The sequence below is a fragment of the Synchiropus splendidus genome, chromosome 3 (genome assembly GCF_027744825.2).
Source record: "Synchiropus splendidus isolate RoL2022-P1 chromosome 3, RoL_Sspl_1.0, whole genome shotgun sequence".
Classification (NCBI taxonomy): Eukaryota; Metazoa; Chordata; class Actinopteri; order Syngnathiformes; family Callionymidae; genus Synchiropus; species Synchiropus splendidus.
In genome coordinates this window covers 15,018,970-15,046,568 of record NC_071336.1, presented here as the reverse complement: position 1 = coordinate 15,046,568, position 27,599 = coordinate 15,018,970, and the positions used below count along the sequence as shown (strand labels likewise).

At 44.7% G+C, this 27,599-nt stretch overlaps 1 protein-coding gene and 1 pseudogene across 2 annotated transcripts; one reads left to right on the top strand and one right to left on the bottom strand.

The window, feature by feature from the left end:
• Nucleotides 1-120: 120 nt before the first annotated feature.
• tesk1b (testis associated actin remodelling kinase 1b) lies at nt 121-24,057 on the bottom strand. 2 transcript variants are annotated; one of them, XM_053860025.1, is made up of 11 exons: nt 23,788-24,057; nt 18,210-18,737; nt 8,625-8,746; nt 8,494-8,542; nt 8,196-8,342; nt 7,086-7,168; nt 2,891-2,981; nt 2,470-2,553; nt 2,057-2,143; nt 1,768-1,861; nt 121-1,687 (listed from the first exon to the last, which is right to left on the bottom strand). In XM_053860025.1, exons 2-11 carry the CDS (start codon nt 18,390-18,392, stop codon nt 633-635), a joined length of 1,995 nt encoding a protein of 664 aa, XP_053716000.1. In that variant the 5' UTR covers nt 18,393-18,737; nt 23,788-24,057; the 3' UTR covers nt 121-632. The 2 variants fall into 2 exon arrangements, with proteins under 2 accessions (XP_053716000.1, XP_053715999.1); XM_053860024.1 differs by lacking the exon at nt 23,788-24,057 and adding an exon at nt 19,114-19,700.
• Nucleotides 23,563-27,579, top strand: LOC128755912 (uncharacterized protein K02A2.6-like; annotated as a pseudogene).
• Nucleotides 27,580-27,599: the final 20 nt, after the last annotated feature.

Below are 27,599 nucleotides of genomic sequence, written 5' to 3'. Positions count from 1 at the left end.
CAAGACTGGCAACCTGATGGGAAATACAGGAGTTCAGATGTAAACTGATCGTAACTCAGATGGTTGCAGGTGCTGCATAAAGACACACCCTGCAGCCTGTGGATTGCAATGACACTCATCTGCATTCTATGTCTTTATTTAATTCCATGTTTAAATAAGAAGGTGTACATCTCTTCAGCAGGTCTCGGACCATCCGATCTCAAAAATCATAACGATAGCAAGAGTGTCTGTAATAATAGTAATACAGTCAAAGTGCTTCACCAGGCAAATGAAACAGACCAACGGAAATATGGTAAACACGCATGCACACACGCACGCACGGTATCTGCGCACCGTCCAGCCCTGGATCATCAAAGCAAACAGCACCAGACACGTGTCTTTTCATTGCAACATTAATACAAAGACATTCCTCAGATCAGCACGGTCAACACACAATGACCAAGTGATTCCATGCTGAACAGTTTCCGGTCGCGCAAGCTTAGTATCGGCCGTGTCACCCTCAGCCCAGCAGAGGGCGTGCCAGTATAAAGTCAGAGCGTGAGAAACCACTTGCACCGCATAGGGAGAAAACCAAGCAGGTATTGCTGCAGAGGTTCTGTGCAAATATCACGGGAAGCCATTCATTTAAAGTTTTATGTCCTTGTCCCCATGAGGGTGAGACCTGGCTCTAGGTTAGGGGTGTTGTTTGTCGGGGTTGGAGAGGGAGGGGGTCCCTTGGAGACCGGGCACAGCAGCCGGCGGGAGGTGGAGTGGTCAGCGTTGAGGTTTTTGTAGGAGTTCATACTGGGTGGAGCTCTGAGACAAACTGAGGGGAAGCGCAGGCTGGCCAGGCAGCAGCCGGAGCAGGAGATGACCTCCTCCTGGTCCAGAGACTGACCGCTGCCAGAACCAAAGGGAGAGGCGCCGGCAGGGTCCCGCGGCAGTGAGTGCAAACCATTGTTGTTCATGGTGCTGGGCGAGTCGCTCGACCCTGGTGGTGCATTCACAATCACTTTGTTGTCGAGCGGAGCCATGCGTGGGGTGCTGTGGGACCTCCAGCCGTTGGAGGACGGGGACAGAGAGCTTAACTCATGTGGGAAGAGTTTCAGATACGGCGATGAACCGCCATCTTGAGTGTCCGGGGAGCTGGCGCAGTCCATTGGCTCCTCCTTCTCTTGGTTCCGCAGGTCCAGGGACAGCTGCTCAAAAGACGGAGAAAGTCCAGAGTCACCCTCCAGGCAGGTCCAACTTTCCTCAATCCCCGTTTCAGCCAAATGATTCTCTTCCACAGCAGAGATGTCCATTTTGACCGAACCCACTTCGGACTGGGAATCGTCCTCTGAGAGAAAAGTCTGCTGCATCGTGGTGAGGTGAGGAGGCGGCGTGCATGGCAGCGAGTGGCAGCGCCGGTGCCTCCGGCTCAGGCTGCCGCCGTCCACTTCCGAGGTGTCGTCGCTGGAGTCCGGGGGGGACGGCAGGGTGAAGGTCAGTGAGATGACGGATTTGCTCGGTGTGTCGAACAGCTTGATCTTTCCGCCCTTGAGGTCCTCACGCTGGGAGAACGGGTTGAACCTGGCGTGGTGAGCCAGGACGCGGGAGGGGGACGTCTCCGGGGTGTGGACCAGGTCAGACTTACTGCGGTTGATTCGCGGGTCCGACTGGGGGCCACTGGATCTTCTTCGCAGAGGGCCAACACCTGAGGGGCGGGCTGTGACAAAGGACATGCCAGTAAGTACAGAAACACCAACAGCACTTTGGTCACCAAGTGATGATGGACCGCTGCATCACCTTTGACTGACGCCTCTGTGCATTTTCTCTCCGTCTGCAGACGCTCCACATCCAGCACGATCTGGGAGAACGATGGGCGGAGCTTGGCTTTCATCTGGCAGGAACACAACAAATGGTTAACACATCCTTCATTTATTTTCCCACTGAACCAACGTTCCACGTCAAACAATGTATTTAGGGAAGCTGAAATGATCTCTGCATTCGAGTGCGAGTCTGAAGGAATGCATGATGGAAGAGTTTATTGGACATGTATGGTGTTGGAGTGTGTTTTCATGCACGTAGTCCTTACATTGCAGCAAAACACTGCCAGCCCCAGGAAGTCATTGGGACAGTCTCCAACCATCTGCTGAAAGGTCTCCACATCAAGTCCAAAGTCCTGCACAAAACCACCAAGAACAGACGAATCAATTCGCTGCAGCCCTGAACAGGACTAAGCAAAGCGGTGGTGAGCTGAAAATGTTCGGCTCTCAGCTGTAGGGCTCAGAAACGACCACCTGCCAGCCTCACTGACTTACAGTTGTTGAAACAGACAGCAAAAGACGTGTTTCTCTGATACTATATAGTGAGTAAACATGTAGTTTAAGATGGCAGGCGAGAGACAGCGGGTAGATGACACGACCTTTGACGAATAAATCACTCAATTGACTCAACAAACGCATGATGGGCAGCATCCCAAGTGTTGTGGCTGTGTTGGAAACATACCTCAGTGCGTGGCAGGACGTCAGGGTCAGCCTGAATCCGTGCAATAATCTCGCACAAAATAATCCCGTAAGCAAAAACATCCACCTATACAAAATAGGACAAAATGGTTTAGTATATCAATAAGTCAAAATGTGCAGATTGACTTTATTCCTTAATTGCAATGTGACTGATATGAACTTCACAAAGCAGCACATTCCGTTCCTGGTGTGCTGGGAGTTACATGTGAATGAAAAGGATTATTTATATGGTGTAGAGAGGACAAAACTGTCTGCAGATTATTTTCTAGGCAACATTGTTGTGTTAGTACTTATTTTGTACTTTATTTAGTACTTATGCTTTGGTACGTATTTTGCTTTAGAATCCGATAACATCTGTATCCTGTTGTCTGCAGCAATCTTAAAATCAAAATGAAATATGTCACCTTCTCATCGTAAAATTCTCCCCGCAGAGCCTCCGGAGCCATCCAGTAGGGGGAGCCAACCACAGCCAGGGGCTCCACGTCTGTTCCACTGCTGCAGGGGAAGAAAACACAAACGAATAATCCATACAAGAGAATAAAAGTGAAGCGCAATACGTGTGGACAATGACACGTTTTAAGAGATGTGTATGTGTGTGGGCTTGTTTATCCTAAATTGTGGAGACCAATTCTTAAAACACTATCCTTGTGAGGACCGTATGACATTGTGGGGACATTTGGCTGGACCCACGAGGTTAAGCCTCAATTTGAGGAGGAAGACTTCAAAATAACTGGGCCATTATAATTGGGTTTTAAAAAAGTGCGATTTAAGGTTAGTCATTCGTTTCGGTTGGTTAAGTTTAGGGTGTGAGACAGAGGAAAGCATGGAAGTCAATGAAATGTCCCCACAAAGAATGTGAGTTTTCACTCATGAACAATAGAGAAATGCAGTTGTCACATTTTTATTATAAATATTATGAGATTTAACTACTTAACATTGAGCATCCAATTAACAGAATTACATTGAGGTATTAAAAAGAAACATTTTCATGATAGGATCACTAAAATATGTGGGAGACAGCTGCACCATTTGAGAAACAAGTTAGATCTAGACCACTTGGAGGGTAAGTGTAAAAAAAAAAGTTGGAGAAAGAAAGAAATTCCAACATAAAAAGACGGGAAAACTTAGATATTTCACACAATCACAGCTCCAATTTTGCAACATCACTGGAGTTGTCTCATAAAAGCAGAAAAACATTCGCAACGTGTTCATGGCAAGTCACGGAGAGGACCAGATCACTTTGACCATATTAGGAGGTATGTTCCTAAATCCGTCTTCACCTCCATCCCTCCCTTATTCACTCCCTTCTCTCATGCCACGGTGTTAGCATTCCAACAAAAACTATCGAGATGGCCTGTCAACGCGGCCCATCCTGCGAACACGCTGTGACAGGATGCTGAACTGTTCGGCTGAATGAAAATGCAAACAGGACCTTGGCGAAAAGATTAAAACACAAGCGAGCAGCTGCAAGTGACGGAGACGGGAGCAAACAGCAGCTTTGTGCTCAGACCCTGCATGAATGCGAATCAACATCACATGCAACTGCACCTCCTGGGCGGCCAGGCCACGATTGAAGAGATAAAATGGTGCAAACAGATTCAGCTACTCATGCAACAGCGTCAACAAGGCATTGGCGATGATCTCCTCGCCACTTCGACATGACGTTTTCCCCAATTCCCCCACCACATTTATGAAACAAGTCATGTCACGGCAGGTGCAGGCATTTCATTTTGACAGCGATGATCAGAGAAAATAAAGTACCACAGATATTTCTTGAATTGTACTGAGTGAAGGAGGCAGTGGAGGTATCCAATGCTTGGATATTCACCTTCAAGGTCAAGTTGCCCCAAAGAGGCTCAGCTCTTCCAGCAAAATACTGGGGGGCTCTCACTTGAGATAGACCCTCTTCACGTGTCAATGGTCAGCATGGTCAGAACATTTCACTGAGAAGACCTCCTAAACAGACGCCCAAACCACCTTCCTCTTCCATGAGGAGGTCTTCTACTCTGAGTCCCTCACCAATGACCCAGCTTCTCCACCTCTAAAAGAGGAGTGTCACTCTGCAAGAACCTCAGTGAGGCCACAATCTTCTCAGGTGAGCGAGGGACATGGATCTGAGCAGAAAAGTAAAGCTCCTACACAGCGCCCTCATGACGAGTCGTTGCACTGCCCAGCCTCAAACTTCATCCTTTCTGCACTCATGAACGAACTGCTGTGACACTGGACCTCTCTCTCAAATCATCCCCAACCATGAAGTATTATCAGTTCATTATTCATCCACCATTTTATTGAATCCTAGCTAAGCCATCTAATGGAGGACAGGGACACAGTCACTCCACAGGGGGTCACAGATGTTTTTGGTAACCGTCTTCAGTGATGCACCCACAATCACCTAACACATACACACTTCTTGTGTTTGACAACCCAAGTTCCTGCCAACTCCAGTCAGTACAAGACAGTGAGAGTGGAGAGGCATGTGTGCACTAGCTTGATAGAAGAGAGAGCAGACGGGGTAACAAGCAGCTGTATCATCTCAGTGCTAGTGAGTGTTGACAAAGTGACTGGAGAAGAACAGTGTGTGAGGACACACTCCCACTGACCGTCAATGTGTCTCATTAAGAAATTCGACTTAAATGGAGTGAGCAATGTTGTAGGAGATTCACGCGGATCACACGGAACATGGCTTCAGTGGAGCACACAAAACAGGCTGAGTCTATTAAATGTAATAGCATGGTGAGTGGAGCTCCTCCTGTTTAAGACGAGAAGGTGAATTCCACAGACGGTCGCACCTCAAATTTAGGAGGAGCCGCGTGGGCTTCCACCTGGTTGTGGTGAAGTTGACCAGATGACCCTCAGCAGGTTCCTTAAAAGTTTGTGGCCGTGTGCTACATCAGACGTGTTGGGCAACCATTGTCAACACAGACCTATATCAGTCTGTCCTGGTGCAGAGCTGAACCAAGAGGCAACACATTTACAAGTGGACCTATGTACCTCCACTCACCTGTGGTCACCAGATATGGCGTCATCAGCAACAGACCAAATGGAGGACACAGGGTGATGGAAATAATTTGCACTGCTGGGTACATGCACACTCCCTTAGAGCAGAGGGGGGCAATTGAATGGGGGCCAGGTTATATATTGTGACCGTTGAGAGGGGCTGTCAAACCCAAAGAAAGGAGGGTAAGAGAAAATTAAAAAATAAAAATCAAGGGATGACATCATGTGTAATTATAAAATTAAACTTTACACATGTACATAAAATGTTGGTTTGTTGTGTTTCATTTAATTTAAACCACATTCTACTTAAAGATTCTTGATGTGTCTCATACATTCTATTTTGAATTTTGACGTATTTTAAGGGACAAGAAATACTCCTAAAATAAGGAAAAGATGAACAATTAAGACACAAGACAAAAATGTCCAAGACAACAACGATGACAATTTTATAGTTTTACAGTACTCTGACTCCAGCGGGCCACACAAATGCAGTCAAAGGGCCACATTTGAGCCCCGGGCCGCACTTTGCCCAGGGTGTGGAGCTGCAGTTTCTTTTGTATGACAAAGCTCCCACCAACTTTGGAGTTGAAGTGGTTCTGGATAGTGGGGCTCATGAAACAGTGTCCTCATTTTCAGACGCCACTAGATGGCGCTCTCTGCACTAAAATCTTTGGAAGTAAACAACTTTTCAAAGAAACCTCACATATTCTTTGTAAACCGGGAGCGCCACCTATCAAGCTCTGAAAATAAGGACACGGTTTCATAAAGCCTCATCAGCCAATCACTAGTTCAGTGATCAAATCATCCTCTTTGGTGAGGTTTCTTTGAATGATTTTCCAGAGTAAACAAGGGATTGATCCAGGACAGACTGGAGAGATGTTATCACCCAGACGTATTTTTTAACCTTTATTTTCCCACTGATAGCATTTCGCCGTCAAGATAGACTCACTGTGTGACCCTCTGTGCTCACATGTCCTATACGGCATGTCAGTAGAGATCTGTATAGACTCTCACCAGCCAGCCTACAGGGGTGTAAAATAGTGAAGTAATTCATCAAAACTGACCGCTTCTGCATCACGGACAACTTTTCTGACATTTACAGACAGTCGTGGGGACATCAGTTAAACAAAATGTCACATAAATGAGTCACCACTGTAGAAAAGGAGGAAGAGACAAGACAACATGGGCGAAGTGAATCACAGCTTTAAGAGACAGCACAAACTCATATTTTAACTTCATGGCGGATCATTCGGTGCGTGTGTGCGCGCACTTGAATAGCTATACTTGTGGGGACCAATTCTTGGAAACACATCTTGCTGGGAATTTTAGTTTAGGCCCTAGTTAAAGTTAGCCTTTTGTTTTGGATGGTTAGATTTCGGGTGAGAGACTGGGTGAAAGCATGGATGGAAGATAGCAATACAAATGAATGTGAGATTTCATTCCAAACATAAAAACATAGCCTGTGCTTGTGTGTCGTCAGTCTGAATCTGGCTTGTTGAAACGGAGCATAAAGTTTACAGAGAGCAGCAGAGGAATGCACTTTATTGAGTGTGACTTATCTAATCAGCCGGCGCTGATGGAGGATTGCATGAACGAACTGACCTGTGATCCGGGATTTTCTCAGCCAGGCCGAAGTCTCCCACCACAGCCGAGCACACTTCACCCTCCCAGCGCACCAAGCAGTTCTAAAAAACACACACATTATTTGTAGTTGATAAGTAAACAGGCCCCACTACAATGGGAATCAAATTAGTGAGAAAAGGAGTACTAGGAGTACTATATACTGAAAGTACTATGACTGAATGTAGACAGATGTTGCTATCTTACTTAAAACAAAAAAAACAATACATACAAGACTAAAATGTAGAAGGTTGAGCATAAATGACATGCAGTTCCAATTACATTTACATAAAAAACAACTTTTCCCACTTATTATTTAATGCCTTGATTTTCTTCAAATTTATTTCTGTTAGTGTATAACTGAATTTGTAAACAAAGGATTAAACATCAGTGCTCCAGTGATGAGACACTTTGCTGCATTAAATGTGCTTCAATCCCAAAGTCAAAACACTCTCATTTAGTCTCCTTTACCATCGATGTTTAGACGATGCCATCACATTGTGTAATACACAGCATTGGTGGACTGTGAAAAATGTTCCCCGCAAAAGTAACATGAGCGATAAATCAGTGTTATTGGCATCATTTAATTGATTGTGTCTGTAATTATTGAAAGAAATTAATCTCAATGTCATGAATCATTTAGGAATATTACATTTCTATCATGAGTTATTGCTCTCTTTATTTGTGATACTAACATTCCAGTAATGTTATTTTAATCCTTGAAAATTTTGTTTCATTCTCAAACACTTTTTGTTGTGGAATTATTTAATGTAACACTTGGTTTAGAAAAGTTTTTTTTCTGTGTTTCTATTAATTTTCAGTTGAACAAATATCCATAAAGGTTATTGGATGACTCACAGAACATTTAATTAAACAGGAAGAAGACCATGTTTAGACCAGTGAAAGGATTTCTGCATCTCCAATTGCCAAGTAAAACCCCACCTAAAGACCCGCTGGAGAAATGTGGCAGGTGAAGCAGAAACATCTGAGTTAGTGAGGAAAGCATGCAAGTGGACGTCACTGCTGTGGCGGCAGCCATTTGTGCTGACGATGGGAAGAGGGCGAGCAATGATGCGTGTTTGTGTGCATCACCTTGGAGGTGAGGTCCCGATGGAAGACGCCCTTGCTGTGCAGGTACTGCAGGCCTCGGGCAATGTCGAGGGCCAGGCTGAGTCGAACACTCCACGACAGGTAGACCTCACTGTCCAACAGCTGCTCCAGGTTCCCTCCGTTGATGTACTGGGACAATACATAGAGTGGAATGTGATTAAAATCTCTCTTTCAAAAGACCAACTAAAATGTGCTATAACAATAATATACGGCCCACAACACATTTCTGACAGTTGAAATAAAATCACTCTCCTTCTGCTGATGTGCTCATGGGTCTTACCTCGGTGAGAGCGTGCAGCTGCCCTTCGTGGACACACACCCCTATGAACCTGAACATAAGCCAGAACACAATCAACATCAAAGGTGAAAATTCACATCCAGTATTGTGGGTACGGTTTCCAAACCTGCTACCTGAGTATGTTGGGATGTGAAAGTCTGTTCATGAGCTGGACCTCTTTGAGCATGTTGGCTCTGTTGCTGGCCAGGATGTTCATTTTCAAAGCCATCACCTGACCCGACACGCGGTGCTGCACCTGGACACAAAGAAAAGAAATACGATATCAATGCAGCGGTCAAAATATTGTTAGGATCATAACTGGGAGAAAGAAGAAAAATCATTTGATGCACACATGTTCTGCAGGCTAATAAAAGCACTGCAGAAGTTTGGCTAGAAAAACATTAGGCGGCAAACTATGGCCCTGTATTTGTTTTGGCAGCATCTCTTACCCAACCTGATGTGACTAGCTTTGTCTACAGTGAGGTGAAGACATGTTTTCCCTCCAGCTACAAAGCTTGCACACAACCAAAAACGGGACCAATTGATTCTCCACGACCAAAGTTTATGACACACAATCAATATATTGCTCATCATCATCATGATGTAACGTCTGTATACATTGTAAAAGTGATTTGAAGACAACTTTATTATTTATGAAATACCAATTCTGTTTGTAGCAAACCAATATTCCCATTTCTAGTTTATACACTGCGAAGACGTCTCAAAATTCCACAGGATCCTATATATTTAGTAGCTGTTTGCAAGCTCATTGATTTCTTGGGTTGAACCCTTCAGTGATCAAGAGGACCTTTTGACAGCACTCGTAAATGATTGACAGATAGAGTTCTGATGTGGTCGTTTAGTTTGTTCATCTAAAGGGTCATGAGGCACTTTATCAAATAAAATCCATAGATAATTTGGAAATCTTCCACACCTTATGCGAAACTGGTATTCGCTCGATAACAGTGTTTGGCTTCCGCTGATATGGGCCCAGCAACATGATTGATTCAAAAGGTCTCTCGCTCCAGATAGAAGATTTAAATGAAATAATAATGAAACAGTAGATTTAGATTTCTTTTAACTATTATTAAGAAAGCAGAGATGAGGTTGTTCAGAAACTAAAATAAAATGATGCAGTGGAACTGTACGCAAACTTCCATATTTTCTTCGCGTGTCATACAAGCATCGTAGCTATTTCTAATGCTATCATCCATCCTAGACTAGAGTGGAGATCAGAAAGCCAGCAGGTCTATTAGAGACCAGGCGAAAGTGCAGGGAGTCATTCCACCACACACACTCACACACACACACACACACAGGCATCCTTTAATACACGGTCAATAAGCATCAATCTCCCTCGCTCTGAGGAAGATCAAATCCTGCGGACACGCACTGATGCGCCATGTAAATCACACTTTACAGTCTTGTACCAAACAGAGTGAACAAACGCCATCCATGTCTTTCTGTGTACTGTGATACAGGGCACATTAAGCTTTCTCCCTTTGTTGCACAGACACGCCAAATTGCTTTCCTTCTCTCCACTGAACGATGATTTACACTCTGCATCTATAAGCCAGACGCTCACACGATTACTCACTCTCACTGCAGACGTGCTGATGCTGCAGCTTACACATGACAGAATCACAACACTGCTGGACCACACTGTTTGCCAAAACAGTTTTCAGGCTCCAAACAACCTGACACCCTTCATTTGTTTAAGCCCAGACACAATAAAGGGCTCAGGTGTAATTACTCCACCGTGAGTTTTTGTACACCATTTTGGAACATAGTCGCAAGCTAGCACTTGGAGGGTCATCTCCACAGCTGGAATGGCGATGCCTCTTTACGGGTTAGCACCCGATGCACAAGACAAAAGCCCAGATGCACCTCAGACTTGTCTGCACACGCAGCTACACACCCAAGTCGCTCTCTTTCAGACACATCCAGCCTTGAAAAGTGTTGCTGTCAGCACAAGAAAGGTCACGGGCTTTGAGCCACCGCGCATCTGGCGCTAACGGGAGGGCAGGCGGGGCAGACTGATGCTCTGTAGGAAGAGACTGCAGACGAAGGATGATGGAGCGGGTTAGTGAAGGGGACTGGTTTTATGCTAAGCGACACAGTTGCAACACAGGTGCATCAATATTGTTGCCATACACTAGAGTAGGAACACATTAAGATCCAGCTGTTCAATGCAAGTGTTTCAGAACGTCAGGGCATGGGATCTCACTTTCCTTCAGTCACATGCGAAGTGGATGTGAATTATAAAGAGCTCAACAGGATGAAGAAGGCCGTTTTAAAGCAGAACAAGAGAGGATTTTTCAAAATACTCTTGAGGTTCACAGTTAATCATCACCCCAAGATATCAGAAGGAGCAGGGACAGACATCAAAACATTTCAAAATGCCAATCAGCCGTGCTCAAACTACCATAAAGAAGAGGAAAACAAGTGGTTGTGTTGATGCAAAGACAACAAGCAAGAAAATTGCCTGTTTCATGACGCACAATGCCACTCCAGATCAGAAAAAGCTGGCTGCTGACACTGTGCCTGAGAGCTTTGAAGCTTAAAAGAGTCTGAGACAAGGATTCAACCATGAGGTCAACACCATGAAGCTCATGTTTGGAGAGAGGTCATCAATGCTGACCATACGATGCACACCATGTCTGACCAGAGCTTCAGCAGCTCAGGTGATTTGCTCGAAGTGGACAGGAGATAAAGCCAAACAGAAAATATTATAGGAACCCAGGGCAACAATTTCAGAGTAAGGATGTCAAAAATCAGCAAAAAGTATCTGTACTTAAATGCCGTATCTGGATACAATAATTAGCCATGGTATTGATGCTATGGTGCAGGCATAGCGATACTGGAACACGGGTACGAGGAATCCCAGCAGGTTAGTTCACCATCTACTTTACTGTATTAAACTGATCACTGATGTTTGGCTGATAGCATGTTTAATACAACAAATATTTCACACTTTTATTAAACAGTCAGACTATAGCAGTGAGAGGTCGACCTCCAACTAAACCTAAGAAATTACAGCCTACACCCGCCTTTAGCTAGGAGGGCATCTGGGCGTCTGCAAAACATGAAAAAAATGGACGCCCAATTATCGACTGTGGCTTGGCCGCCAGATGGCGCCATATATCGGCGTAATCAGGCAGTCAAGCTACAGTCGAGAATCAGGTGTCCATTTTTTCATGCTTCGCAGAAGCCCAGACGCCCTCCTAGCTAAAATCCTGCCACTCTACCACTGGTGTGAAAGATAGTAGTGAAAACTGAATTGTATAGTTTTATTATAGTTTTCTCTTTTTCCCCAATTTCAGATCAATATTTTAATTGATTATTTATGTGCAGTTCTGTTTTTCATTTTAATACAAATGCTTATATGCCTTTTTAAGTATTTTTTTATCCCCACAGTATTGAAAACGGTATCAAGTATCTTCCTCAGTATCGATATCGATAGCTCTGGGGTCTATCAACCTTAATTATCATAAAGAGTCTTTGGGGAGATCTCAAATATCAGACTATGCAAGGTCAAAATTGTGCCAAGAAGTATTGAGAGCTTCAGCATCTGAGAAGACTTTCCCAGACTGAGAGGAGTCTGCGCTATCACAAACACTATAAGCTGGCAATTAAGGCAAGAAGAGGCAGCCAACAGTGTCAAGACTAGGGGAAGGTATACTTTGGAATGGGGCCCGTTTTACTATTCCCTTAGGTTAATTTTTAAGAATGCTTTTTCCATATGCCTCAACATGTCCCATAAAACACTGCAGTAGAGTTAAATGAAATAGTTTAACATGGATAGTTTGACGCTTCCTGGGTTGGTACGGTTGTTTGAGAGGAACACCTCTCTTATGGCAGAATGGAACAATCTCCGTCTTGCTTCCTACACGAACAGAATGGAATTAATTTCCAGTTTTATGACTTTCATCACACCAAGTTTAATTGGACGAATATTTTGAATCCTATTCTGCACATGAAGCCAGACAGGGAGGGTTATTTACCAGCTTTCTATTATCTAAAACTAAAGGTCACCATCTGTTCATAAAAGCTGACATTCAGGAGGCGTGTGCCCTTCATTTTACCATCAGTTATTTACAGTTATACATGTTCTGTAGCTCTCCATGAAATGCAACATCCCTCAACAACTTGTTGTCTTGAAAATAAATGACCAAAGACCAGAGCTTGTAATCAGGATTGATATTGCAACACATTTTCCCTTTCTAATCTCTTCACAGAGCATTGGAAAATGCTCTCCATTATTAATGATGCCTGGAATGATCAATAATAAAATAATCCTTTCCATGTGAAACCTGGCAACATAAACCTCTCTAATTCTGAAATAATGAGTTTACATAATGGACTCACGATGGCGGGATCTCTGTTTGACTTCTCATAAGCAACACTGGAGCAGCTAAAGCTGTTAAACCTCATCCACTGTTAACCGCTGAAACTTAAGTTGCTTTACATCTATTGTGCTAACACCTCTGGAATGACCGGAACGTTAATATTTTGCAGCATTTTGTCGGACATCAGGGGCAGAGCTGACTAATACTCTTGTAATGGAACGGAAGTAAATCCCTGAAGCAGGGTCACAAATGTGGAACGCTTTCCAAGGAGAGCGGAGGCAGCACAGATTATTGCCCACTGCTGTGGAAGGAGATTTAGAATAATCACATAAGAGTGGGATATGTGGCTGAATGCTCTCGGAGGCTATGGAGTGTCAATATTAACAAGCTGCGGAATGAGTCACATGACTCGCAGGGGGTGGGATCCCTTCTATTATATTCGTACATCCACGAACACAGTGACACAGTCAATACTGGGTGGCATTTTAGTACAAAGTTCATGTACATCAGTGGGCTGGAGGACTTTGAAATGTTGTGGCTAACTCAAAAACAAGTCATGACTGATCCTCCAGACACGCAGAGGACCAGCATGGCAGTGGCCAACAGCTTCTTAACTTGAACTGGCTAGACTGAATGCAGAGAAACACAATAAGGACACAAGTGATAGGAGAAATGGAGACAGAAGAACAGGATCAGTGTGTGTCTCACACAGGCAACCATTTAAACTACACGTCTGAATATCAACATACAGTTCCAGCATGTTACGCATCATTCATTGTTTTCAGAGCAGGGGTGAGCAGCCCCTTTACTGATGGTGGCAGATGAAAATATGAGACTTTTGCAGGCAATACTCAGAATTTTATCATTAGACCCAGGCAAAATGTAGCAGTCCTGAAATATCTCAAATGTATTTGGGTTAGAGACACCTTTTCCTGAGTTCCGTTAAATACATAACAGAAATGGATTGAAGCCAATATGTTGAATAACTGTCAAGAATGTCAAAAACACAAATGCATTATTGACATACATACGGATAAGAGAACCACGTATGTGTTGCATTGTGACTGTGTAACACAATGACGACGCTCGTTGGGAGCATTGCTGAGAGATAGATTTGGAGGCTGAAGGTTTTGAGGCAGCAGCAACATCAAGCAGTTCTCCACCAGCAGAAGGGTTTGCTGCTGTGGCAAATAGTGGAAAAGATTTGTCGTGTTCCGCCAGATTAACACACCTCACTTGCCATTTCGTTGGTAACTGCTCCCTGTCATCTGCAAAAACGTCAACATAACATTGCGTTCCAGTGGCCCTCGTAACGTGAATTCCCAGCTCCGTCCGCCCTACGATGTCACCTGAAGTGGGATTTTCCAATCGGAAGGAGAATTTTCCCCGCCTCAAGTACGCAATCCAAGAAGGCCGCCGAGTAGAGCTCTTATAATGTGTATATTCGACTTCTTTTTTTTGTCTCACCAGAAATATCAAATGTATAACATTGTTTGAGTGACTGGAACACAGCGTAAGTGGCAGAGCTAGCAAGCAGACGGTCAACTGAAAACTCCCAGCAGCGCAAACAGAAGGCAGAACTAAACAGTGAAAACAATCAATAAGTCTTTGCCTTTGTTTCTCTGTCATTCTCAATAACTATTACTAATATGTTGAGAACATAGCCCTATTTTTGAAACATTATCTGTTAATATACATGTTTTTCTTAGTAGCGAATATCTGCTCTGAATGTTGGCAACATTTCTGTTCAGACACACTGCTCTTGATGCCACAGCTGGTCTGGTCTGAGCAAAAGCATTTATCATTTCCCACTGGCAATTATCTCTAAAGAGCACAAGAGTTTCTCAGGAACTTCTGTTAATACCTCAGTGAGTTACACAATCATTGCAGTGAGATGAAATGAATAATGACAAAGAGGTTATGCCGGAGGGACTGCGAGGGGAGCATAGAGGTTATCGTAAAAATTACCCAAACGGTATCTACACAAAGCGACAAGGCCCTGAGGCTTCCAGCCAAGTCGGGTAACAAACGTCAGAAAGTGTGAATCACAGGAGTCTGACAATATGGCGCAGGTGGATCAGCAAGGCATTGGGGAGGTTCCGCTCTGTGGGGTCTGGCTCACTCATTGGGAGGGGGCCACACGAAGCGTGATGGCGTGCTTCCCCTAAAAGATGTACTCATAAGCTACATGGCATTAGTGCCATGTAGCTTATGATAGTGAAGTCCAGTTGGTTGACACATTTAATGGTTAAAAGCAGCAGCCTTGCACCATTTGGTGGTTTGCTTCCAGCAAGAGTCTGGACTTGGAGTGAACCTTTTTGAGTGCATTTTGCTTGTTCTTGATAGTCTGACTAAGTTTCCTTCTGGGACCAGGGATTCCTCCCTTTGCCCAAAAACAGAGTGAACATGTGCAGTAAATGCCAAAAAGTGTTTTTATGTGCTCCACATAACCCAAGAAATTCACATTAAAACATCCATTCTCCTGCCTAAAACACAAACTGAAACAAGAGCAGTCATAGATCTTCTAAAAGGTATTTTTCAAATGATATTTATCGCTACAAATACTTGACCAACGACAAATATCAATGAGGTAGTGGTGAACTACAATTATTCATTCATATTAACGGAAATTATATTTGAGATTTTGTGTGCTCAGGTTTATGTACGTTAAGACTGGAAAATGATAAGTGACAAAGACAGTATGGATTGCTGTCAATTAAAACAAGTATACAGAGGAATGATACTAAGAAACACTCTGGGGGGTGGTGAAAAACATGGTAACCACAATGAAAACAGCAGAACACCAGATACTTGTGCAACTCTTGCTCAACACTTCTATTTTGATCTGTGGTCCAGTTGGTGGTGATTCAAGTCAAGACAGTCGGGTCACATGGTACACACCAACTTTTCTGCAGCAGAACAAAGCATAAAGAAAGTTTGAATACTAGCAAAATGTTTAAATAACTTAATATAGCATTATCAAAGAGGCCCAGTTAAGAAGAGCCATTACGCACTGCATGGACAACGCTTCATCCAGGATTCTGAATAATCACCAGTGCAAGTTCACACCTCAGATTTGGAGCCCAGTGCAATGTAGTGTGACGCCCTCACTGCTCACTGTCACCAACTCATGTGTGTTTCTCCAAGGTTTCCCAGCTACACAGGGATGGAGGCGAAGGTCACCCAATGAGGGGTAACAAGACCTTCTGCTCACATGTAGACACACAATTTAGAATTCCTAATATACCTCTCCACGGTGGGAGGAAACCGGAGTGCCTGGAGGCAAACCCATGTAAACTTCACACCCCCCCTCCCTTCTCTTCACCTGCTACACCTCACTGGAGATCTATGCTAGAACCTTACATACGGTGCCAACAGAGCTTCCAGATATGAATCTGAACCATGTTACTTGCCCTTACTTGACATTTAGCCTTTTTCAGGTTCTGATAAATGTGCTGGAAAAAAAACTGTAGTACGCCAACGGCCTGTTTTAGCAGTGCATTTCTTTATTTTGAACCAGCGTGTTAGAAGGGCGAGGAAACACACCCATACCAGAGACCAAGTATCACAGCAGTAGCTGTTTCCGACCCATTTCTGCACGCTCAGAACGTCACATGCAGCTGACAACAGTTTGGGGGTTCAAGCTTTCACTAAATCTCTGTTAATCACTGAGAGGAATGGGAAATGCTTGAACTGACTCAAATATGGCCAGTAAAGCAAAATAACTATCAAATGAGGTAAATAGGTAGTTATTTCACCGTTTCATTCAAGTTCATTTTCTGGCCAGGTGGGACACGTGCAGGAGATGTCTTCTCTCAGGTCGTACTCTTGATACACTCCTGCCTGTTTTATAACACCATGTCCTCAGAAAGTCTTGCATTCAATGTGGAAACCATTTGTGTCAGGATGCAGCAGCCTGCACAGTAAACCTACTCTGGTCTGTTCACTAACTTGTCAATAAGGACAAAATATGGCACTGGCTGCACAGAGGCCGATATTGACTCAAATTTAACCTCCATGTCACAACCTGATTTTTGGGAGCCCATTTGCCCCAGAGCAGATTCTGTTTTGGTCACAATTAACCTCCCAAAAAACACTGACATTAGCTAGCTAACAACCAAAACAAGGAGCCTCAAACAGATATTGGTAATGGATACGATAATAACTTCCTGACATTAAGTGATGGTACCATTTCCCACCACTGTGATCACATTAGAGCTCCAGGTGTGCCTGGTATCAGATGAAAATGAAAGGATAATATTCAGTGCACCCAAATGACTTAACCGTTTCTTGCACTGCATGCAGATCCTCAGGTAATCTGCAACAGGAGGCCTCAACCCTTCGAGCAAAGCGTATGACCTCACCTTCTAAGAGAAGCACATGTGATCCAACGACCGCTCACTTTAACAAACACTTGAAAAACTTCTCAGATGACAAACGTCATTGAGGCAGCAGCTATGGAATTATTTTAAACGTAAGAAAGCAGCAAGCTCACAGCAAGGATGTAACATTTGCATGCTTATTAGTTATTCAAAGGGTAAAGCAGCAGACGTGACAGAGTAGCTTGACCTGTCCTTCAAATGGCTCCTCAGTCAGAGAAGAGGCCAACAGCGATGACAAAACATAGGTATTAAACCAAGACGTTCAGCCACTAGTGTCACATTATGCAACACCTGGATTTCAATTCCTTCAATAACAAACAGATCTCAGTAATTCTGTTGACACACTCTGCCTATAATTATGATTCCGATTTTTCTGTTTGTACAAATTCAAGTAGGGAAAAAAAAACTGGTGACAGTGATAGTGTGAGTGCATTAAGGGAGTGTAAAGTCAGCTGCACACCTATCCTTGAACCATGACAGTGACCCATCAAGCAGATCACTCCTGTCAGTGCACTGGTTTAACAAGCTGCAGTAAAAAGTGACACGTCTGTCAGAGATTTGAATGTATCCTACATTTGTGCAGGTGTTTGGTTTGAATGCGTCCGTGCATATTAGATCTCAGATGTGGTGCTCATGGGGCGTTCAGGAGAAGTGAAGAGCAGCAAACCAAACAAGACAGTGTGGCTGGTCACAACAGACAGACGGGGTAATGTTACCTACCCATATGCCAGATCCACCAGGCCTCTCCACTTACACACCAAAACTCCATCCATCTTACACAAAATATGGGTCACCCAAACACCTGATGACTGGACTCATACCGACACACTGACCTGCACATTCTGGTGATTAGATCAATTAAAAATAGCTGTCAGTTTCAGTTGGCCAGCATCGTTGGTTGTCATAGAAACGCCTGAAGCAGATCTGTCAGAAAATTCACTTCAATCTTTGGAGACTGGCTCCCAGTCAAGTGCACGCATCCTCTCACCTTGAACACCTCGGAGAAGAACCCGGCTCCGATCTTCTCGCAGCTGAAGTCATCCAGGCGGGCCAGGCTGGACACCGCACTCCGCAGGGCCCTGTAGGAGGACGGTCGGACCCGATTGGTCCCGTGGACGCCGTGCAGGGCCGGTTCATTCTCGCCTTTCGGCTCCGACTCTACCTGCTCCATCTCGGACGGAGGAAGACGAGGAAGTGGGTGGTTTAAAATCCAGTCCAACTGTTTCCATCCCCCATGTCCAGCGGGGCCGCGGACAAGCTGGAGGACTGTGGCGAGACCAAGTGTCGCAGTCTTTAAAGGCCCGGAACCGCGGTCAGATCTCGTCACAATCGAGTTTCCGTCCTCAAACTAGGCGGCCGCCGCGGCGGTGCATCCTGCGGAGTCAGTGCGCAGTTTGCCCCTCATGCCGCCGCCGCTGCTCCCGCACCGAGGGGCCGGGTCTCCCACAGCTGCCTCCGCCAATCCGATACCGGAACCCCAGAACCTCACAGCCGCTGCAGCCTATTGAAACAGGACCTGCAGGGTGAAGACGGGGAGGGAACACGAGTGTAAATTCACCAAATCGTGAAGCGTGTGCTGCAACTTAAAGTCAAATTCAGTCCAATAATAAAAAAAAAAAACCCTTGGATTCAAAATGGCAGCAGGAGCTCGGAGAGAGGTGATTGGTCTTTCTGGTGCCGCATCAGTGTACGACCGTAAAACAGAGCATTTATCTGCGCGGAGGCGATAAGCAGGAAGATCATTGTTCGTGCACTTTGAACACTGATTCAATCGCAGGCTGGTCCTTAAGGAGACGCGGAGGGTGAATGATGGAAGAGTGAGCAGAGTGAGAGAAACGCCGGTCAGTGGCGGATTTCATGTAAAGAGAAACGCAGACTCATCGCGGACTTACCTGCTGCAACACCGGTCTCATCCGAGCCAAGATCCGCTGCGTGCTCCGGTTACTGGACGTTACTAATTCATCATCTTCACACACACACACGCACGCACATGCACGCCCCCTCGAACGCAGATATCGCTGGGCTGTTTCGTTTTACCGCCGCTTCTTCAGGTCCGTCCAGCTGCCTCCAGCAAGTCGGACTGTCAGGAACTGAGCTTTGACTTTTGCTGCACGGAGGCGTGGCGACGATCACGTGACCACCGCTAGCCCCACACCTGGCGGGCTTGGCTTTGCCCGCTGCATTCTTTTAGCACCACGTGAAATCAATCAAGGCCGAAATCGAACGCCATCCTTGTCATTATTGTACTTCAGTTGCTCCTGTTTATTTCAGGCATTTACGTAAACGCCTCCCAGGGAAATAAAGCCAGAGTATCCCAAAACTGGAGGCTCCTTGGGATGCCATGGATGACTTAACAAAGCTGTTTCGACAGCTATATCTTTTTGTCTGTGATCATCACAGTACAGTTCTGTGATGATCTAATAGTGTTCAAGTCCAGTGTGTGGCCCAGGGCAAGTCCTCCCGTCCTGTCCTTGAACCCAAATATTATCGCCATGGCAATCCAATGTCAACAACATTTAGTTGGATTATTGAGAAGTCTTCAAGAACCAATAAAGGTGTGTAATGTTCTCACACAAATAAAGCAGGTAATTTATGACCGCAATCCAGAAGTCCTCATGAACAAGCCGACAGAAGGTGCCTGACGTTAGAGGGCCATAAAAACTGTGTCAGACATCTCACACTTAGCAGCCACATTCTCTCCGTAATGACATACAGTATAGTTGTCACATTCTGCTGCACGTGTGTGGGTGTTTTCGGGGCAGCTCTGTGGTCTCACACTGTATTATTTATCACATAGTTTAGCAGCTTTGTCCCCGCAGCCGAGGGAAAATACAAGTGTCACACAGTTGTCACCAATTCTAATATGAACTATTAATGATTTAGCGCTCCTTATCATTTATTCATCACAGACGCCAAATTTGGGAGCGAGTCCACGTTGGGCTTCACTGACCTCGTTGGTGATAACATGAAACCTTTTGTGTGTGTGTAGACAGGTGAGTGAAGCAAGTCCTCTCCGGGCCTACTTGCAGAGCTGTTGGAAAAATAAGTGCTGGGCAAATTTGTTGGCGTCGATATGCCGTGAAAACTGCTCCTGTCTTTCATTGTGGTGTTTAATGATATAGCTGGGTGGTCAGGTTCAGCAACAAAAGGGCTCATCCATAGCTTGGCCTGCAACAATAGAGCGGGCAACAAAACCATCACTCTGCTCAAACAGAGATAGCAAACAGCGTGTTCTTTGAAAGGCAGCCAACATGAAAATGTAAAGAGATGGAGTTATATGGCTGTGCATTTGTTTGCAGTCTGGCAGCTAACTCCCTTTCTGCTGTGATCACTCTGCCTTCACTATCAGGTGTACTACTGAAACCAAAGCATCTATCATCAAGCTATAAAAATATTTCTACCGACACTGACAGATGGACCTGCATTGCTGCCTTGTCACCTAGTCACTGTCTTATCAACCTTTCAATTGATCTATCTACCTGTCTCTCAACAGGCCGTCAGTTGATCACTCAAATTGATCAAATTACATAACTACCAGCACATGTACCCTGACCACCCACCCTAAACACATTCCACTCTGGTCAATGTTAGCCATTCCTGTCATTGCTGACTCAGAAACCAGTTCCATCAACCAAGCGGCTTCACAACCCTGGTCGAATCAGCTACATATTTAAAACTGATCTATCTACGAACTGAATGGCCAATGAGAAAAACAGCAACCATCCTCAAATCTGCCCTAAAGTCTGTCTGCTCAACAATTCAAGCAACTAAAGCAACCAACATATTTACTTATTTTTCAGGGAAAAGAAGGAATACGGCCCAGAAATAATAACAGATCAGAATAAATCCTCAAAATTAAGATAAATAGGTGAATTTCACATTCATTAAAGCGTGGAGTGACAAAGAAAAATCTTCATGATCTGCTTCTTTTTTTTATGGAGAGATGCAACTTGAAAGACCATAAATCAATATGACATCATTTGTAGTGATCTCACCAGGAACAAAAAATTGTCTGAATGTGCGAGCTGATCTCCTGCTGAGAAGTCATAATGAGGACTGGGGCCTCAACTGCCTCACACCTGATCTATCACTGACTATGCAGGATGGATCAATGGTGCCACAGGGACATGTAGGGACCTCATTCATGCAGCAGTGGCACCCCAACCTCACAAGATGCACTCCGGGGCCTCAGCTGTTTCGGGAAGTAAATAAAACATCAAATGTGCAAATCTGAAATTCCGATTTTCTCAGACATTCCAAGCTGGACACCACAGATCTGTATCCACCATTGTGCTGGTAATGCTGGAGGCCCCTGAGTCCCCGCTCGTCTGTGGGTGCTAACAAGCGTATGGAGGGGGAAGTGGATTTTATAATTGGCTTTTGGAGTAGACCAGCTGTTTCATGTGCCCGCACGCTGGCCCCTGAAGGGGGAGCTGAGAGTTGGTGACAGAGGGGCGTCAGGATGGCCACATGGTCCATAAAGCCTAGTGAAAACCCCCACTCTGCCTATGTTCTGGATGTGTGACTGTAGCCAAGAACACGCTTGGCACTGGTTTGTCTCTGTCGGTTTCAAACTGAGCACGAAATGTCAGTTCTTTATGTTCATTCTTCATGTTTGGGACTATGGTGTTGAGTGAATGTTACAGAGGAATGACAAGCTCCATGAGAGTGTTTTTCATGTTCATGACTGCAAATGTAATATATGCAGTATCCTTGCACCATTACATTTTCAGAAATGTATCCACAATGTCATTTAAACATTTTTGTAGAAAGAAAAAAAAGCAATAATAGAAAAATAATAATAATAGCAGCGTGCTTGTTGAGAGGAAAAATTAAATAACCGACCAAAATTCAACATATAAACACAAATGTCATTAAAATCCACACAACTACTGATACGGTGAGCACTGGATAGACAAAAAAAAGGTGAGTTGGAATTCAGGCCTATAACATTTGAGCAAATCGTTGGGATTTTAACTAATGAAAATGCTGACACAGCAGCTCACGCCTCCACCCTGGGGACCCACTGAGCAGAAGCCACTCTGGTCTCTAGGGCACGGGGGCTGCTGGAAAGTGGATCAGGCTGAAGTGCTGCTTCTTCCAAAGGGAACAGTAAAGTTAATTACTGTCCGGTACTCTGAGAATCCAGATGGAGCCTTTCATTAGCGTAATGAAATCTTTCAACAATAATCCTTGCTGTTCTGATAATTGCAACGTGGCAACTACCTGCACGCTTCTTTTCCATCTACTCCATTACTGAGACGTGCTGAACTTCACACACATTGCGTGTGATGTCTGTCCTCTCACAACAGAGACAGGAGAGACGATGGAAATCAATACAGGGTCGCCCACAGCCATCCTCTGTTGATGACTGAGCGCAGGAGATCATTTTACCCCACAGTTGTGGACGCATACACACACGAATGTACGTGACATTGGTGCAAATGCAACAAAACAAGGGACACATTTAGGTGTTGAATCAAGTCTCATATGCTACTCTCAGCTCACCTGCATATCTTCCTGAAAGGAAGCTCTGAGTGAGTTGTTGTTTTATGACACTGTCTCGTGCCTGTACTTGTCCAGGGGTTTTTTGCGTGTGTGTCTAGGGGCTCAGGTTTCGCCTCGCAGGTGAGGAATGAACTGTTTTTCTGACTGTGATATGTTTGGGCCGAGCACATCCCCGAGGAGACAATTGGCCCAGTAGCAACATCTTAAGAGCTGAAACTGACAGATGACTTTGTAATACGAGAGTCCATTGGTGACAACACTTTTGCCACTTTTGTGATTTGATAATGAATAGTATTTAAATAGTTTCAAGCATAACACATCCAACTATTTCAATTGCAATTGAGTTTTAGTCGTTTCAGATTGTTATGATATCGCACTAATATTTGTGTTAGATATACATTGTGATCTATAACTTAATGTTTATGTGGTTAATGACACTTTTACCATTTATATACCCTCGAGCCACCTAAATAAATGATTTATTAATAATATGATACCATATTAATTCATATTTACTGCATCTTTAAGTAGCGCAGAATCGGAACGAGTCCTCTGCTTGTACTAACCACTACAACATCAACTTCATTGTGATTGTGAACCAAAACGCAAGTAGCAGAAGAAATATAATGCAAGACGAAGCTCCGGACCTTAAATCCGACCACTAACCCACTGACCTAATTCCGAGTGACTTTTATTCTACGATGACTGATGTAATGCTGCCCTCTCGTGTTACCTGTCAGAAATGCAGCGTTTGGTCATTCACGTCAATAGATTCGCAAAGTAACAATTTTACAAGATACGGTTGTTCTATTTGTTCAGTGACCCATTTCTCAGTGACGACAGAGGTCTAGGCTTCTAAGGACGCAAAAACTGTTTGGTCGTGGCATTCTCTGTGTCAGTCAGTCAATATATAAAGAAGACAGTCTGGACAGTTAAAAGGGATTGTCAGAACATTGTGAGTTTGGTGCTTATCTGGAAGAGGCACTACGAGACAGATGCGTGTGCGGATTAAAGTGTGACACCGTGCAGAAGCGTCTTTTAACGGAGAAAGACCTCACCTTTCAGAAAGCAGTGGATTACGCAGTGTCATCTGAGGCGGTTGCGCGCGACATCCAGCAATTAAGCATCTCGCTCAAAGTGAACGCCGTGTTGGCACAGAGAGGTGAAAGATGCCGCCGCTGTGGGAAAATGAATCACTCAGAAGAGGACTGCTGGTATAAGGATCGCGATTGCCATCAGTGTGGGAGGAAAGGCCACACCAAACGCATGTGCAGGAGTAAAGACAAAAGTAACCAAGCCAAAGAAAGGAAACCACAAAGACTGGAACAGAGAGGCAATACAAAGAATATAGACTATAATATAGATAAAAAGAAAAGAATATATCATGTGTTGCCTGAAATTCATGGAAAGAAAATGGAGATGGAGTTGGATACAGGAGCTGCAGTGTCATTGATTCCTTTGAAATTATACAAAAGTACTCTGAGTAAGCTGCCTCTACAACCTACAGATGTCATATTAAAGACATACACGGGAGAACCACTGGCACCAGAAGGGGTCATCAAAGTGCAAGTAAAGTTAAATAAACAACAGGCTAAACTGCCTTTGTATGTAGTGAAAGTGGATGCACCTCCATTGTTTGGCAGAGAGTGGCTGAGAGTAATTAAGTTGAACTGGAAAGACTTAAGAACTGTGTATACTACCGAGCAAGTAGAAAAAGAAAACTTGGAGACTCTCTCAACAGCTAGGCACCATGAAAGGAATTCAAGCCCGACTGACCTTGAGACCTGACAGTATACCAAAATTCTGTCCTCCACGAAACGTCCCTTATGCTCTTCGATCTCGAGTAGAAGCAGAGCTGAAACGTTTAACAGACCTGGGAGTGATTTCGCCAGTGGAGCATAGTGACTGGGGAACACCAGTGGTGCCAGTCAGCAAAAAAGATGGTACAGTGAGACTTTGTGGGGATTTCAAAGTCACCATCAACCCGGCCCTCTGTGTTGATAAATACCCCATTCCACGCATTGAGGACCTTTTTCCATCACTATCAGGAGGTCAACATTTCAGCAAGTTGGATCTGTCAAATGCATATCTACAGATGGAGGTGGAAGAGGAGTCTAAAAAGCTGTTGACAATCTCTACACAGAAAGGACATTCAGATTTAACCGTTTGCCATTCGGTGTAGCGTCATCGCCTGCCTTGTTCCAGAAAGCCATGGACCAAGTGCTACTTGGACTGCCATATACTCACTGTTATCTGGACGACATCCTCATCAGTGGTCCTGATAAGCAGACACATCTGAAAACACTGGATGCAGTCCTGGGCAGGCTAGAGGAGTATGACCTGCACCTCAAGCGTGAGAAGTGCATGCTTTTCCAGGAGTCCGTGGAATACCTGGGCCATATCATTGATGCTCCTGGTCTCCACAAATCTCCAGATAAGGTACGTGCTATTGTGGAAGCACCAGCACCAGGTGATGTCACTCAGCTACGTTCATTCCTGGGAATGTTAAACTATTATGGTCGTTTCATTCCTGACCTAGCTACTGTCTTGCAACCATTAAATGAACTGCTGAACAAAGAGAAGAAGTGGCAGTGGACACCTGCCTGTGAGTCAGCATTCCAGAAAGCAAAAACACTACTAGTGTCACAAGAAGTGCTGACCCACTACAATTCAGGGCTTCCTCTTCATTTGGCATGTGATGCTTCGCCCTACGGGGTTGGGGCAGTGCTTTCACACATCATGCCTGATGGTGCTAAAAGACCCATAGCATATGCATCCCGAACTCTAAGCAAAGCAGAGCAAAATTATGCTCAGATAGAGAGAGAGGCCTTGGCGATAGTCTTTGGAGTACGCAAGTTCCACCAGTATTTTTATGGTAACAAGTTCACGCTGCTCACTGACCATCGTCCACTGACCTCCATCTTGAGCCCACTGAAAAGTACACCATCAATGGCTGTGGCTAGGATGCAGCGATGGGCACTTCTCCTGTCAGCGCATGATTACACCATCGAATACAGGAAGGGTTCTTTACATGCAAATGCTGATGGACTGTCAAGGTTGCCACTCCCTCATGTCCATCACGAGACACCAAGCGCAGTAGAGGTGTTCTACACTGCCCAGCTGGACATGCTACCAGTTAGTAACTCTGAAATCAGACGTCACACCAAGTCTGATCCCATTTTGTCTCACATCCTAGAAATGGTCTCGACTGGTCGTTTTCCAGCTGCAAAAGATGCAGATGAGAAGTTGTCACCTTATATCCTGCGTCGCCATGATCTCACAATACAACAGGATTGTCTCATGTGGGGTGTGAGAGTGATAGTTCCACCTAAACTGCGCCCCCACGTTCTGAAGGAGTTACACGCAACACATCCAGGTGTGGTGAGGATGAAGTCCTTGGCACGCAGTTATGTATGGTGGCCCGGCATTGATTCACAGATTGAGCTCCAGGCTAAATCCTGCCCCTCATGTCAGCGTGTACAAAAAGAGCCTGGGCTCGCACCTCTCCACCCATGGATGTGGCCCTCCAGTCCCTGGGAAAGGATACACGTGGACTTTGCTGGTCCCTTTGAAGGACATATGTACCTGGTCACTGTGGACGCACATTCCAAGTGGCCTGAAGTGCATATTATGGACAGTACCACAGCTAACAGGACTATTCAAGTGCTGAGGGAACTTTTTAGTCGCTATGGCACCCCCCACATTCTTGTCAGTGACAATGGACCTCAGTTTTGTTCAGAAGACTTCAGTACGTTTCTGAGGTTAAATGGAGACAGGTCCAATGTCATACAAGGTAAATGTGGGAGAACCAGATGTATGGAAAAGACATGTTGATCAGATGTTGACACACCCAGAGTCTGAGTGAGCGTTTTGTGCAAACGTTCAAGCATACATTGAAATCCTCCAAAGGTACAGCACCAGTGCAGCAACGTCTGGATTCATTTCTGCTGACCTACCGCAACACCCCCCATGCCACGACAAAGGAATCGCCAGCCATGCTGTTCCTTGGACGCAGGCTGCGTTCGCGGCTGGACTGTTTGAAACCCAGTGTTGCTGGGGTAGTACACAGGTCATAGGAGGCACAACAACTACAACGCCAACACGCTAAGGACAGACAGTTTGTTGTTGGGGAGTCAGTGTTGGTGCGTGACTATAGGAGGGGGGAAGAGAAGTGGTCACAAGGGGTTGTATTGGAAAAGACAGGTCCAGTGTCATACAAGGTAAATGTGGGAGAACCAGGTGTATGGAAAAGACATGTTGATCAGATGTTGACACACCCAGAGTCTGAGTTTAAGTCTCAGGACACAACAGTGCACGCACCCATCCATAGGCCCAGTGTTATTGCCTCAGAGTGCTAGTGATCCACAACCTAACACTGAGAAAACTCACTCTGAAAAGAATGATGTGTGGATTGGAGTTACTGATTCACCTAAGAGCAGTCAGATAAGTGAACCTACGAAGGATAGACAGACAGGGATAACACCACAAATTAGACGCTATCCTGTGAGAATCACTAAACCACCAGCTCGTTACCGTGATGAATAAATTCACATGGCATAGTTCATATAGAGATGTAATGTTGAATCATCAGGGTTTTGTTTCAGTATAGTTAATAGTTGAATGGTCAATATGTTATACCTACATATGTATAGATATAGATAGATAAATTGTTTGTTGACAACATATCTTAGTGGGGAGGAATGTTGTGTATGGGATTAATGGATGCTATGTTGAGACTGAACATTAGGTGGCGTCTGTATTGATTGAGTGTTGTTTGTGTTCTATCTATATAATAAAAGAAGACCGAAGAAGTGTGCCAAAAACAACAGCCGTGGTGTCGTTTCTCTCCGGGATATTTGAACGTGTGTTC